At 46.3% G+C, this 14,754-nt stretch overlaps 1 protein-coding gene across 20 annotated transcripts in view; it reads left to right on the top strand.

Annotated features, from left to right (window-relative positions):
* ABCC12 (ATP binding cassette subfamily C member 12) overlaps window positions 1-14,754 on the top strand; it is a 73,032-nt gene that overhangs the window by 14,634 nt on the left and 43,644 nt on the right. For 19 of the 20 annotated variants that reach the window (XR_010152599.1, XR_010152601.1, XR_010152603.1 and 16 more), the window contains 7 exons: window positions 351-498; window positions 784-1,017; window positions 2,394-2,567; window positions 3,355-3,502; window positions 7,899-8,047; window positions 10,840-10,947; window positions 12,994-13,272. Coding sequence is in view for 9 of the 20 variants with exons in the window: in XM_009430748.5 (XP_009429023.2) it covers window positions 351-498; window positions 784-1,017; window positions 2,394-2,567; window positions 3,355-3,502; window positions 7,899-8,047; window positions 10,840-10,947; window positions 12,994-13,272 (1,240 nt within the window). In the remaining 11 variants the exon portion in view is untranslated. Of the gene's footprint in view, window positions 1-350; window positions 499-783; window positions 1,018-2,393; window positions 2,568-3,354; window positions 3,503-7,898; window positions 8,048-10,839; window positions 10,964-12,993; window positions 13,273-14,754 lie in introns of all 20 variants that reach the window. The other variant, XM_063797811.1, reaches the window with a different exon arrangement.

Below are 14,754 nucleotides of genomic sequence, written 5' to 3'. Positions count from 1 at the left end.
AAATGAACAATGTCTTCGCTGCACTGAGATTTTTCTCTTGGCCTCTTTGTTGCCTCTGCCTTCTTATAAGAGCTGACACTGTGGCAGAGATGGGTGGTAGGCAGAGGAAAAGAAGGCCTGGCAAGGACCCAGATGCCACAGGCATACCAGCTTGTATCTAGGCATTCCCCCCTGCCCTTCCCAAATCCCACCTGCTCAGGAAGAGCAGAAAGCTGAGCCAGCGCTGGAAGGCACCACTGCCAGGGAGGGGGGCTGTGCCAAGCACCCTTGCAAAAGCATGCCCAACAGCGTAGCTTCAAATAGCACATAGAAGTGCCAATCCATTTTATGCTTCTGTTTTTTCATCACAGATTTCGAGTCCTTTGGGATGAAGAGGTAGAAAGGGTGGGTCCTGAGAAGGCCTCTCTGAGCCGCGTGGTGTGGAAATTCCAGAGGACACGCGTGTTGATGGACATCGTGGCCAACATCCTGTGCATCATCATGGCAGCCATAGGGCCGGTGAGTGCGGCAGCCCTTCCTCCTCATCTGCTAGGTCTCCAGCCTAGCAAAGAATGTCATTAGTTACTTTCTCTATGAGCTGGTGGGTTTAGTGCATTGTCATTATCTTTGCGCTCCTTGGGGGCGAATTTTCATAAAGTGAATCCTTGTCAAGCACAGCAGCAGCCACTAAAATTAATTAAAAAGTTTGCCTCCTAAAGTCAGCTTGCTGGCATGATCTGAGGCCTCCTATGCCAGCCTCAGCCCTCAGTGGCCCTCTCTTCTCCCCACCATGCTGTTTTACAGACAGTTCTCATTCACCAAATCCTCCAGCAGACTGAGAGGACCTCTGGGAAAGTCTGGGTTGGCATTGGACTGTGCATAGCCCTTTTTGCCACCGAGTTCACCAAAGTCTTCTTTTGGGCCCTTGCCTGGGCCATCAACTACCGCACGGCCATCCGGTTGAAGGTGGCACTCTCCACCTTGGTTTTTGAAAACCTAGTGTCCTTCAAGACATTGACCCACATCTCTGTTGGCGAGGTAAGCTGGCTCAGAGGAGTTTAATGTTGGAAAATGGGTCCTGAGTGGTTTGAGTGCATGTGAGATGTGGATCCTGAGTGGAGCACCTGCCTTCCTTTTGCTTGTCTATGACCTGCCCATCATGTCCCATCTCCTGGCTAAGTGAGGTGGTGGAGACACAAAACACCAGAGGAGTTCAGAGACGGAGGGCTTGGTTCAGGCTGGAGAATTTGGAGAGACTTCCTAGTTCCAGTGGGAACAGGGCTCAGGGAGACTTAATCCAATCGCTTCGGTGGTCAGTGGGGACTGTGGAGGAGTACTGAGCACACTATAGGCATTTAATAAAATGGATGAACAGATGGCTCCAATAATCCCAATTGTGTAGCATAGGGGGTGCCAAAACCACAATGAAGACCATGCCTATTGGACTTCAGAGTTGACATTTTCTTAAGCTCTTAATCCTTGGCAATAAAATCCTTAACACTTATCAAAAACAAAAAACAAACAAACAAAACACACACACACACAACAACAACAACAACAACAACAAAAACTCTCAAATCAAGGGAACCCCAGGTGGTGTGGGGTAAGATAAAAGACTTGCTTCTTTCTTACCAGTTACTCTTTTAGCAAGCTCAAAGCATTTAATTATGATTAGATTCAGTTGCATACAGCAAACCCAAAATAACAGTGAATTAAAAAAAAGTAATTAATTTGACTCTATGTAAAAGGAATCTAGAAGGGAATAATGCAGGGTGGGCACAGGAGCTTCCAGATCTTTCTGCTTTTCTTTATCACTGTCTTTGCACATGGCTCTCATCATGGTTCAAAAGTAGATGCTAGAGATCCAGCCATCCCAGCCATGCTTCAGACAGGTGGTAGGAGAAAGAGGAACAGAAGAAGGGGTGCCTTCCAGGTTGAGTTGGCTCCCTTTAAGAATTCATCACAAATGTCCCATTCTACACTTTGGCTTACATCACATTGCCCTCAACATGGACACATGGCCACACTCCTTCTACAAAGGAGGCTGGGAAATGTAGTCTTTTCTGGGCCCATCTCTTCCCGGAAGAAACGGAGTTGTCCTCACAAGGAAGGCTGAGGGAGAAGGGGGTGGGGGAGACTGGGTAGGCAGCTAGCAGTCCCTCCAGCATGCTCCCAGATGGTAACATTACACTTTGTCTTTCTGCATTGAGATGATCAGCCCTAAAAGACCGGCCTCTCCAAAGTCGTACCAGAACCCATAAAACTCATCATATTGGTCCCCGGTGACCCCTTCCTGCTTTAGAGAAGTTTTTCTCCTTTCTCCCTAGATCCCCTCGGCCAATCTGAAAGCCTTCATTTAAAGACATGTTTGACTGACTCTTCCAAAGCCTGAACCCTTGTGCTTTTCTTTCCAGGTGCTCAATATACTGTCAAGTGATAGCTATTCCTTGTTTGAAGCTGCCTTGTTTTGTCCTTTGCCAGCCACCATCCCGATCCTAATGGTCTTTTGTGCGGCGTACGCCTTTTTCATTCTGGGGCCCACAGCTCTCATCGGGATATCAGTGTATGTCATATTCATACCAGTCCAGGTAACGGCAGGCTTTTGCGCTTCTAACTGCTTTGTATTTGCATTTCACACACTTTCACTGAATTGGGTGGAAGGCTGCATTTCAGGCGCATGAAGCCTGTGCCCCATTTTGTACTCACAGATTTACTTCCTTTGGCACAGAGTAGTGGTTTTTTTGTTTGTTTGTTTGTTTTGTTTTTTGTTTTGTTTTTGTTTAGTGACAGGGTCTCGCTCTGTCACCCAGGCTGTAGTGCAGTGGTGCAATCGTAGCTCACTGCAGCCTCAACCTCCTGGGCTCAAGCAGTCTTCCTGTCTCAGTCCTGCCAACTAGCTGGGACTACAGGTGCATGCCACTGTACCTGGCTAGTTAAAAAAAAAAATTGTAGAGATAGGGTCTCGCTATGTTGTCCAGGCTGGTCTTGAACTCCTGGGCTCAACCCATCCTCCTGCCTCAGCCTCCTGAGCAGCTGGGATTACAGGTGCAAGCCACTGCACCTGGCCACAGTGAAGGTTTTTTAAAAAACTTGAATTTGAATGCTCTAGGAAGTGGAATGCCTCTTCAATTTGTCAAAGCCCCCAGCACTCTCCTTGGGTCCTGGCAATTCATGCCTTTATATGACCTGCCTGACCCCCCATGGTGTTCCTCAGACAGCATCAACAGCCACAACTCAAGGGAAGAACTTGGCTGAGAATCTGAAGCCAACTTCCTTTAGAACTTTTCCTGGCACTTACACTCCCATTTCTGAATTTTTAGGCTAGCTGCAACTCAGCAGTTCTCTCTGAAAACAGTGTTTGTACCTTGATTTCAGATGTTTATGGCCAAGCTCAATTCAGCCTTCCGAAGGTCAGCAATTTTGGTGACAGACAAGCGAGTTCAGACAATGAATGAGTTTCTGACCTGCATCAAGCTGATCAAAATGTATGCCTGGGAGAAATCTTTTACCAACACTATCCAAGGTAGGACAAGAGTAGCTGCTTAAAGAACCACTTACCTTGTAGAATATGCTCTTCTAAGGGGTTCTTACGGTTCCCAGCGCCAGGCATTCCAGAAGGAGGCTGAGGGGACCCTCTGAGCTGCTCTGCAGGTCAAAGAATTTTTCAAAGGATTATGGAGATTTAATAATAGAGCCAGGCATCTGTTCTGGTGAACCCAGGGGTGAGTGACATATGGTTTCTCTTTCCTGGGGCATGTGGATCCTGGTCCTGGCGAGTTACTTTTTATAAAAATAATCCACTAAAACATTGTGAGCAGGAAAAAAGCTGTCTCCAGCTATTTACTTAACTTAGAAGACATCTACACACACATACACTCACACATCCAGGGTTACACAGACCTCTTTGCCTGCAGCAGCGTCCTTGTGTTTGGATGGTCCACTGACTCAACACTCCTTGGGCAGACACGAGGAGATGCATATGTAGTTTTACTTTTTTTAAAGCTGATATAGAAACTATTTCGATCAAATATAAATGCAAATCTAATTGCAGGGACATTTACATAATTGCTGACATAGACTCAGGTGGTTCACCAGTTAATGATCTGAACCACTGTTACAATTGACTGTCTGGATGGACAATTACACTTTTGCACCAGCATGGAATTGGGCCAAAGCTGTGTATCTGCCCTCTAGGGAGTGGCTGTAGAGAACCTGCTTCTGAGCTGGCCAAAGGAAGTGCCCCAGGTTGGGACCCCAGCAGCACTAGGGGACCCTCTTTGAAAACCCAGAAACACATCCTCACACTGAGTTCACTTCAGTGCAATTTAATTTGATTTGATTAAATTTGATTCCATGTGATTTCAACTTATAACTTGTCGATTTAGTTCAATAAATATATATCAAGTTCCTACTCTGTGCAAGGCCATGGGAGCTACACAAATGAAATGGAAAAGTTTCCTGCTTTTATGAGTAAGGGAGGATAAGATAACTTAGCTCAAAAATAGCCACGAGTTTGTTGGCTCTACCTTCAGAGTATATCCGGAAGCCATCTGCTCGTCTCCATTCCACTCCCACCCAGTCCAAGCCAATATCCTCTCCCTCCTGGACTATGGCAAGATATCTAGGCACTGCTCCTGCCTTCCCCCTCCCTCCTGCAATCCATTGTGCACTCAGCAGTCAAAGTGACCTTTAAAAAATGTCAGTCAGATCCTGTTCCTCCTCTGCTGGAAAATAGTGGCTTCTTATCACACTTAAGATTATTCAAAGTTAGGTCTTTGGAAGGAAATCCAAATTCTTTCATATAGCCTGTTAGGTCAGACATGATCTGGCCCTTGGTGACCTCTCTGACATCATCATCACACTTTACCGTAACCTTAGGAAACTCAGCTCTAGCGGTGTCTGCCTTAGTTTGTTTCTAGAACCACACGCCACACTCGTTCATGCCTCGGGATCCTTGCAATTGCTGTTTCCTTTGCCTGGAGTGCGCTCCTGCTGGATGTTTACAGTAACTTTGTCTTGACTTTAGGTCTCTTCTCAATGTCCAGAGAGGACTTCTGGGCTGCAGTTCCAAGCATGTCCATGCCCTACCTCTCAATCACTTCATCCTGCTCATTTCTTTCAGATCACTCAACACAATTTGTAATTATTTAATTGTTTATTTCTTTCTTGTCTATCTATCCCACTGGAAGAGGGCCGAGACCCTGTTCACTCCTCTATTCTCCAAACACAGGTGCAGCACCTGGCATGTAGTAGACATCAGGTTCAAATATCTTAAGTGAGTGAACACATGAATTCACGTTATTCTGTGGGGGAAGATGGAGGAAGTGCCACAAGAGAAACAGAGATGCTCCATGGGGGAGCACACTGGGTTGGGGAGACTGGGAATGGCTTCCCTGCAGAAGTGGCTTTCAGGTAGGCCAAAGGGATAGGAAGGATTGGGACGCACAGAGAACTGGGGAAGCCCACTTAGGGAGGAGCAGAGGCCTGGAGATGGAGATAAGAGGGTGCTCTTGGGGACTAGGGGGTGCTGGATGTTCTTTAGGGGAAGGGCACCTGGATAGCAGAGCTTGGATCCCAGGAGAAGTGGGCTCCGATTCTGCCGTGATCACTGAAAAGGCAAGTTTTCAGTGAAGCAAACCTGCGCAAGCCAACCTGCGAAGACAGTTTGCTCTCCTGTCAAAAAGGCATAAAATAACAGACTCTCTCTCATCATGCAGTGGTGAGGACGATCTTATGAGAAAGCACCTGTGAAATGTTGAGCAGAGCACCTGGCATGTAGTGATCACGCCATTAGAACATCTGGAGCTGTCCTGTGTGGATATGAAAGGGCTTTTGCAGAGGAGGCTGGAATTGGGGTTGAGGACAAAAAACAGGAGGTGAAGGAGGCTGGAATGTAATTTGTGAGCTTTGCAGAGCCGTGGGCATGTTCTGGACTTAGGAAAGGGAGAATACTCTTGAGTTTTTGTGTCTATTCTTGGGACACCAGGCAGGTGCCTTCAGGCCAGCACATGTGTTTTATTTCTCCCCATACAGTATAGTATTTAAAAATGTTTTTTCATTTAGTTCCCAACATTTAAAAATAGGGAGATGTCTCACAAAAATCTGGACCTCATGGGAGGATTGCTTGAGCCTAAATATTCGAGACTAGCCTGGGCAACATAGGGAGATCCCATCTCTGCAAAAAAATTTTTTAAAAAATTATCTGGGTGTGGTGGTATGTGCCTGTGGTCTCAGGTACTCAGGAGGCTGAGGTGGAAGGATCGCTTGAGCCTGAGAGGTCAAGGCTGCAGTGAGCTCTATCATGTCATTGCACTCCAGCCTGGGTGACGAAGCAATACTCTGTCTCAAATATAAATAAATAAATAAAAATCTGGACCTCAGACTTTGAAATGGTTGATGATCTGGTTGTTACTGGACCAAACTGTGGCCTGCTTATCTGGCACAGTAAGGCCAAATATCCACGCTGAGGTTTTGCCGCAGGAGAAAGGAGGGCCTTTATTTGCTCCATGCCAAGCAAGGAGAATCAGGCAGCTCATGCTTAAGACCTGGCCTCCCCAGTGGCTTGCAAGCAAGGGTTTTTAAAGGCAGGGCTAAATTTCAGGAAAGCGAAGTTACAGGCAAAATCGTAACTCATACATGGAGATTATGTATTGGTTTGGCCTGAAAAGGTGGGGTATCTTTTTTTTTTTTTTTTTTTTTTTTTTTGAGACAGAGTCTCGCTCTCGCCCAGGCTGGAGTGCAGTGGTGCAATCTCGACTCACTGCAAGCTCCGCCTCCTGGGTTCATGCCATTCTCCTGCCTCAGCCTTCTGAGTAGCTGGGATTACAGGCTCCCGTCACCACCCCTGGCTAATTTTTTGTATATTTAGTAGAGACGGGGTTTCACCATGTTAGCCAGGATGGTCTCGATCTCCTGACCTCGTGATCCACCTGCCTCGGCCTCCCAAAGTGCTGGGATTACAGGCGTGAGCCACCACTCCTGGCTGAGGGTGGGATATCTTAAAGTAGGCAGCTTATAAATCATGGGTAGATTCAAAGATTTTCTGATTTGCACCTGGTTAAGGAAAGGAAGCTTTGTCTAAAGATTTGGAGTTAGCAGAAAAGAGTGTTGGATCCGGCCTTTGGGCGTGACCTCCTCCAGGCCCCTCAGGAAGAAATTTAGAACAAAAACTGCAGTCAGAGCTCTGTCCTCAGCTCCCCCTTCTCTGAGGTCTATGTGCCAATGGATCAATTGGATGGGGGTCCAGGTTTTCTGAAATACAACTCAAGGACATATGTTAAGATATAACCTTTAGTTTCCATAGGGAACCAAACATTCTTGTGACTCTAACTTCCTTGGCTGTTGTTTCAGGCTATTGTTACCTTCTTGCTTATCAAGTTACTCATTTACTTCTAGGGGTTAGCTGGGTGCCTAGAATTTCCCTTGAAGGAACTCAAGATTTTCCTTTGTTTCCATACTTGCAGTTGGTGGGGAGCAGGCTCCTAGGAGAGGTCCCTGCTGCATTTCATGGTAGCACCAGCCTCCCCTACACTGAGAAGAGGCTGCCCCTTTGATTCTCCTCTCCATTCCGCTGCGCTGCAGAGCCCCGCTCTGGTCTTCCCTCCTCTCTGGCCCCACTTTCTTCATTAATGGTACTTGCCTGGCCCTTTTAAGCATCTGAGTTTATGGCTTCTGACACACAGAGTGTCAGGGCTGGAAGGGAAGTTGGACACCATCCACTTACGGCAGCTGACAGGTACCGAGCTGTGAGTACCTGCTGGGTTTGTGCCCGGGGCTTTCTGTGGTTCCTCTCATTTAAACTTCACAACAGGACTCATGAGCGCCCATCTGGAAGAGGACCAAGTAGGGCTAATACATTTCATAATGCTAGTGTTCAACATGCAAAATGAGACCCCCTTGGACTGTGTTCTATTTTGCAGATATAAGAAGGAGGGAAAGAAAATTACTGGAAAAAGCTGGATTTGTCCAAAGTGGAAACTCTGCCCTGGCCCCCATCGTGTCCACCATAGCCATCGTGCTGACATTCTCCTGCCACATCCTCCTGAGACGCAAACTCACCGCACCCGTGGTAAGAGCTGGCTCCAGATCGAGCCTCTTTCACAACCTGACCCCGGCAAGTCCCAGGTGGGAAGCCCTTCCTACCGTCGCTCAATACTGGCATTAGGAACATCCAATCATGGCAGGCCACAGGATGTGACTTCAACTCCAACTTTTTTTTTTTTTTTTTTCTGAGACAGGGTCTCACTCAGTCGCCCAGGCTGGAGTGCAGTGGCATGATGGCGGCTGACTGCAACCTCTGCCTCCTGGGTTCAAGCAATTCTCCTGCCACAGCCTCCTGAGTAGCTGGGATTACAGGTGCCTGCTACCACCACACCTGGCTAATTTTTGTATTTTTAGTAGAGACCGGGGTTTCACCATGTTGGCCAGGCTGGTCTTGAACTCCCAACCTCAGGTAGTCCACCTATCTTGGCCTTCTAAAGTGCTGGAATTACAGGCGTGAGCTACAGTGCCAGGCCAACTCCAACTTTTAAAAACAAATGCTTGGGCTGACAAGGGGCCCATGAGAGCCTGGCAGCGGTTCTTAATCACGTCCATGGCTGGGCAGGGGTCATAGTTAATGTTGGAATGCAATTTTAAGTGTGGAAAAAAAATGGAAACCAAACAAGCAGTTGGCTGTTTTATCTACTTACACTACAAGAAGGAGAGTTTGAGAAAATTTTCTTGGAGGGAGGAGGTATAGGTATTAAGAGAAGCAGTGGTGTTGGGGTCAAAGTCTGGGCTTAGGAGCCCAGTCTGCCTTGTTTAAATCCAGACTCTGCTACTTAGTAGCTATGACTTATAGCAAATCATTGAGCCTCTCTGGCCTCGGTTTTGTAATCTGCAAATGGGACGATAATAGCCACAATCAGCACTGTTGTGAGGACTGAATCAGTTATTTTGTGTAAAGCATGTAGAACCATCTCAGGCTCTTAGGTCCTATACAAGTGTTAGCTATTCTTCTTAGCCTGATTCTCATCTGGGCCAGGCAAATGAGGATTGAAAGCCTTAGAGGGAGAACTGGGATGAATGTGAGATGTTCAAGTTCTTTACAAGGGGCCTGGACATCCAAAGATAAAGAAATGCTAAGCTAGAGGGAAAATGATTCCTGGCTTAAATAAAGAAAAAACCAACTAAATATTAAACCAAGTAATTGGAGGAAAGCCAACAAAGGAAACAAAAAAATGAGAGAGAGAGAGAGAGAAGGAAATAAGCAAGTTCACAGAGGAAGAATTGCACCTAAAATCAGGGACCTCACGGGGGAGGAAAGAGGTGACGTTTGCAAAGCCAGAATGGTCTTGCTGAGCCATCCTTTGTGGGGCCCATGACTGCCCTGTGTTTAATCCCGTTACTGCCTTGTGTTTCTTGGTGAGTTGCTTTTATTTTCTCTGGTTCTTCAGCAGGCAATCACTCATGCACAGTTTATTCTGACACACTTTAGGGCCTTCAGCCCAGCTGTGAGCCCAAAGTCAGATTGAATGGCAAGGATACACCAAGGCTGGATGTAACGCTGCCCAATTATTGTGGCTCTCTGTGATCCCAGACCAAAAAGAAAACTATTTTTTTCCTCCAGCAACGTATCAAGCAAATCATCTTGAAATCAAATTGAGAGCATGTAGTTCATATTTTCCAACATGATAGTTTAGAGGGAATCTAGACCAAAACCAAATTTGCAAAGCTCTGGGTCCTTTGGATTCAGAACTGATTGCAGTCGCTTCTCTGCTAGGGTCATGTCAGGAGTTGGTCAGCCCCAGGGTATTCAGTCACATCAGGCTGCCCATGCGCTCTGTCAGCCAGGCCTGGGCTTCCTGAGCCAAGGTGGTGCTTTGGGACCTGGAAGACCTTAGTTCCCTTTGAGGATGTATTTAGGACCAGATGTGATAGAAGCATCTTTCATTATCCTTTTAATGAAGGGACTAGGATTAGTTGAAGCCTGGGGCCCTGTCCATGGGGCCCATTTAACAGCAGGCAGGATCACTCAGGATTTGATGAAGAAAGTTGTATTATTAATTTCTTAAATGGGTAGCTAGGGAGCGGCTGCTAATTACAATTCGGACAGATGAGAAGATGAAATTGGAGAGATGAAATCATGTACCCCCGGGGCACCAACCGAAGGGAGAAGGCTTGTTTTCATTGAGGCTGTAGAATATTAACCACCCACTATGCAGGGCACAGCAAGGAAGGCCCCATGAACAGAGGTGATTTTTTGGAGGGAAGGGTGAGGGGGAACCACAGTTGACCAAAGGCTTTCAAATCTGGCCTTGTGTGGTGAATGGGGAGGCCGGGCATGGAGGCCAGGTCCTGGGAGCAGAAGAGTGAGGTCACCCTCCAGCTTCCCCCAGGGGCAAGCAGGTCCCTCCAGGGAGCCTCCGGCTGCATGACTGAGGCTGTGGTGTGGTGTAGTCTAACTCTAAAGGGTCAGATGCCTCTGAAGAACTGAGAGCAAGGGGTGCTTTAGGACAGTCTGCATGGGCTTCGAGTGAATAGTCTAGATTCAAATGAGGATGCAGTGTGGATGGAGATTGCCAAATGTATTCTGTTAGTGGCCTGCCTCAGACCTTTTCCCTTCTGTATCAACAGAGACAAGGGGATATACTTGCCACCATTTTGGTGAAAATCCCAAAGCAAAATACATTAAGATGCTGCTGTCCCCAGCTGGCCAACCCATGGTTTCTGAGCCATGAAATGAAAAGATTGTTCCTCTGCACATTCCAACGATGCCACCATTTCTCATCTCAGCAAGTTTAATCCCCATGTGTATAATGGTTTAGAGCCAATGTGACTTCTCCTTCTAAACCCTCATACTTCTCTTTTGTTCTTCAGGCATTTAGCGTGATTGCCATGTTTAATGTAATGAAGTTTCCCATTGCAATCTTGCCCTTCTCCATCAAAGCAATGGCTGAAGTGAATGTCTCTCTAAGGAGAATGAAGGTATAACTAACCCTGGGTGAGTAGGGAAGAGAGATCTCATTTTGGGGTGGGAAAATGCTCAGATATGTGAGGCTGTACCAAGCTGCTGGAGAGCTGGGTCGCTTGTTGAGTTGACATTGGGAGGAGGGCATCCATTCAGAGTTAGATGAATAAATGTGTATGAAGGACAGAGCAGGCAGTTTTATAGGTTGTCTGTAGGAATGACGAGATAGTCTCTGTACATGAAGAAGATGTTCCTGATCCTCTTTTTCCTAAACAATCTATACATCCTAAGTGTTCCACAAGTGAGGTTGGTTTTGTTCTGAGTCATCCCCACTTTACCTAGTTTGTTCTTTAATGGGCATGGTGATGGAAGTGATGAAGAGGATGTTGGGGTCCCTACATTTATGCACTCATTTAGTCCCTTTATTCATTCATTTATTCACTCATCAAAGATTTACTTTGTGCCTCCTATATATAAGACATGGGAAATGCAAATATAAGGAAGAGAGAGGCTTTATCCTCAAGAGCCTCTGTTCCAGTGTGGGACCAGGCACTCTAAGAATTTCTATACATGATAAGGATATAATTGACATTTGAGAAGGGCAAATAAAGTGGTTTGAAAGTTCAACTGAGGAGAGGAAAGGGAAGAAGGGCATTTGTGTCAACACGAAAGCTTGTTCAAACATCTATGAATTGATTGAATGATCTTACTCACCCGAGTCAGAAATCCAGAAGTCATCGTAAGCATCCTGATTCATGCGCTCCTCTTTTCCCTTACCATACACATCCAACCAGTCAAGAACCCTGTTAAGTCAACTCCTGATTATGGTATTCTCTCCATTTTAAGGGGTGCCATTGTAAGATTGGATTGGAAGGTACACTGTTGAGTTATCAGTCTTTGAACAAACATAAGGACACCATCACATTAATTGCATGTATTATGATATCAGATAAAAAAGTAAAGGTGCTCCTTAGACTAGATGAAGGATGGCATTTCTTGACTCCTCAACCTTCACTCTGTCCCTACTGCCATTGCCTTCAATTGAGGCTTCCATTATCTCTCATCTGATTAGCGCAGTGATTTATGAACTAACCTTTCTTTTTCTAACATTCTTCTCAAGTCTGTATAGCACTCAACCCCAAGAGAGCTGTCAAAATATTGGTCTGATTACCAATACTCATTCTCAGCTGCTCAAAATCCTTGAACCCTTGTCCCCTCCAGGCTCTCCAGCTGTGGGTTCTCAGTTTTGTGTCCCCTTCCCTTCCCAACTTGAGCTCTGTGCCTCAGTAATCCTGAATTGCTTGTTTCATGCTGCCACCCCAACAAACCATGGCTTTGCATGCCCCTTGCCTTTGTCCATGCTGGGCCTTCAGGTAGAATGCTGTCATTCTCTTTCCCTTTTCTCATCTCTGCCTGTACAACACCTGTACAGACCCAGCTCTAGCACCAAGTGCATGGACCTCGAGAATGAGAGCCAAGTGTCCCTTCTCTGGCAGTCACAGTGCTTTGTCCTCATCACATTTTGCAGAAACGATCCGTGCATGTTCTCATCTCCCTCCAGACTGTAATCTCTTCAAGGACAGGAACTGTGTCTTATTTATATCTGCATTTCTGCTGTTTACCCCAAAGTCTGGCACATGGTTAGGGCTTAGCAAATGCTTTGTTGAACTGGGCTGAGTGGCCTCGGAAGAGGACACAGCAGAGACTGAGCATATGACCTTGATTTCATAAGCATTTAGTGCCAAGCAGTGAAGTCCACTGCCCAAAGACTGGTAAGACCGACTGTCTTGGGCACAAGGGTGAAATGTGGCTGGGATCAGCATTCTCCAGTGTGGTTGACCCACATAGGCCTTGTGGTTAAAGAGGCAACTGTCCCAGATAGCATGAGCTAGTGGACTATTTCTGCCACAGCTTCTCCTGGGGGAATAATTTCAGAACCTCTTTCCTGGATGTGCTGGGTTAGAATAGCCAAAATTGTGATTTGGGGTCATTAGAAGATACATTGGGATGATTCTTGCAAATGGATGACATCTGCTCAGTTAATTTTGTCTCTTTAATCTTAGAAAATTCTCATAGATAAAAGCCCCCCATCTTACATCACCCAACCAGAAGATCCAGATACTGTCTTGCTTTTAGCAAATGCCACCTTGACATGGGAGCATGAAGCCAGCAGGAAAAGTACCCCAAAGAAATTGCAGAACCAGAAAAGGCATCTATGCAAGAAACAGAGGTCAGAGGCATACAGTGAGAGGAGTCCACCAGCCAAGGGAGCCACTGGCCCAGAGGAGCAAAGTGACAGCCTCAAATCGGTTCTGCACAGCATAAGCTTTGTGGTGAGAAAGGTGGGTGTGTGTTGCACAGGTGTGGCCTCCAGCCCTCCTCCTTGCATTACATAGCTACAGCCTTCTCCAGGTCTGATACAGTTCAGTTAGAGCTGAAGGTGGTGATGGGATGTCTCTAACCAGAGTCCCTGTATTTTTCCCCCAGTTTTAAAACTATGTACATGAACATTGGAGGCCCCCTCTCCAAGTGTGGAGAAGACGGTGGTTATATTCATTCTGATTTGCAGTACTTCCCTTAGAGTCAGTTGCAGTTTTGAATGAACAGTCCATTCCAGGTGGCTAGGCTTGAACTGACTAGCTTTCATAAATCTTTTTTGATTTGTTCTCTTTTTGTGTGTGTGAGACAGGGTCTTACTCTTTTGCCCAGGCTGGAGTGCAGTGGTGCAATCAGAACTCACTGTGGCCTCAAACTCCTGGGCTCAAGTGATCCTCCTGCCTCAGCCTCCCAAGTAGCTGGTACTATAAGCATACATCACCATGCCCGGATAATTTTTAAAAGTTTTTTATTTACCAGGGGAAAGCGGGATAATTTTTAAATTAAATTTTATTTTATTTTTTGTAGAGATGGGGTCTTGCTATGTTTCCTAGGCCAGGCTCGAACTCCTGGCCTCAAGTGATTCTCCTGTCTTGGCCTCCTGGGTCAAGTGCTGAGATTACAGGCATGAACCACTGCTCCTGCCCTAGATATGTTCTTAATTTCACATTGGAATATTATGATAGATGATAATGACTGATAATTTTGAACACTACTATTTACCAGGTACATAATAAACTCACTTAACCACCTCAATAACCAGGCATCATAACTGCCCCTACTTGATGTTTGAGGAGCCTAAGGCACAAGAGGGTTAAATAGCTTGCCCAAGGTCACATAGCTAGCAAGTGGCAGAGGAGGGTTTCATACCCAGGGTACCTGGCTGCAGAGTCTGGGCTCTTAACCACCGGCAAATACTCCTCTTGTAAAAAGCAAACTGAGATAACAAGCAACCCAGCCAAGGGCTAAGCCAGCCAAGCCAGCCAGAGTCTGTTTGTTGTTCTCTCCCGTCAAGATTGGGGGATGGAGATTTCAGGCAACGCTGTGGGTTTAGGGAATGTTTGGCCTCTTCCTGCATCTCCTGCATGCATCTCCTTCTTGCTCTGGGAACTCAGCAGCAGACTCCCAGGGTGGCAGTGTTGATTTTGCTGCAGAGGGCTCAACATTAATCTTGTGCCTAGTATTTTAATCTCTCATCCTGTTGACTCACTCTTTCCCTGTGCAAGCACTGTAGAAGGAGAGGTTCTTATTTATTATGCAATGTCAAGCTCAATAGCTGGTGTGAGAGTGGTACCTCTCATAGCTAACAAAGCTGTCTGCCACGTATTCATTGGAAACGATATTTAGTTGGCTGAGTGCAATTGAGCTCAGATTTCAGCTAAGTCCCATGAGTGCCACCTACTTTGCCTTCTCGCCACTCTCCCCGTGGAGCACCTGACTTCCCCCCG

The sequence above is a fragment of the Pan troglodytes genome, chromosome 18, assembly GCF_028858775.2.
Source record: "Pan troglodytes isolate AG18354 chromosome 18, NHGRI_mPanTro3-v2.0_pri, whole genome shotgun sequence".
In the NCBI taxonomy this organism is placed as follows: Eukaryota; Metazoa; Chordata; class Mammalia; order Primates; family Hominidae; genus Pan; species Pan troglodytes.
Note: the sequence above shows the minus strand (reverse complement) of the source record. Positions and strands in the feature narration are given on the sequence as shown.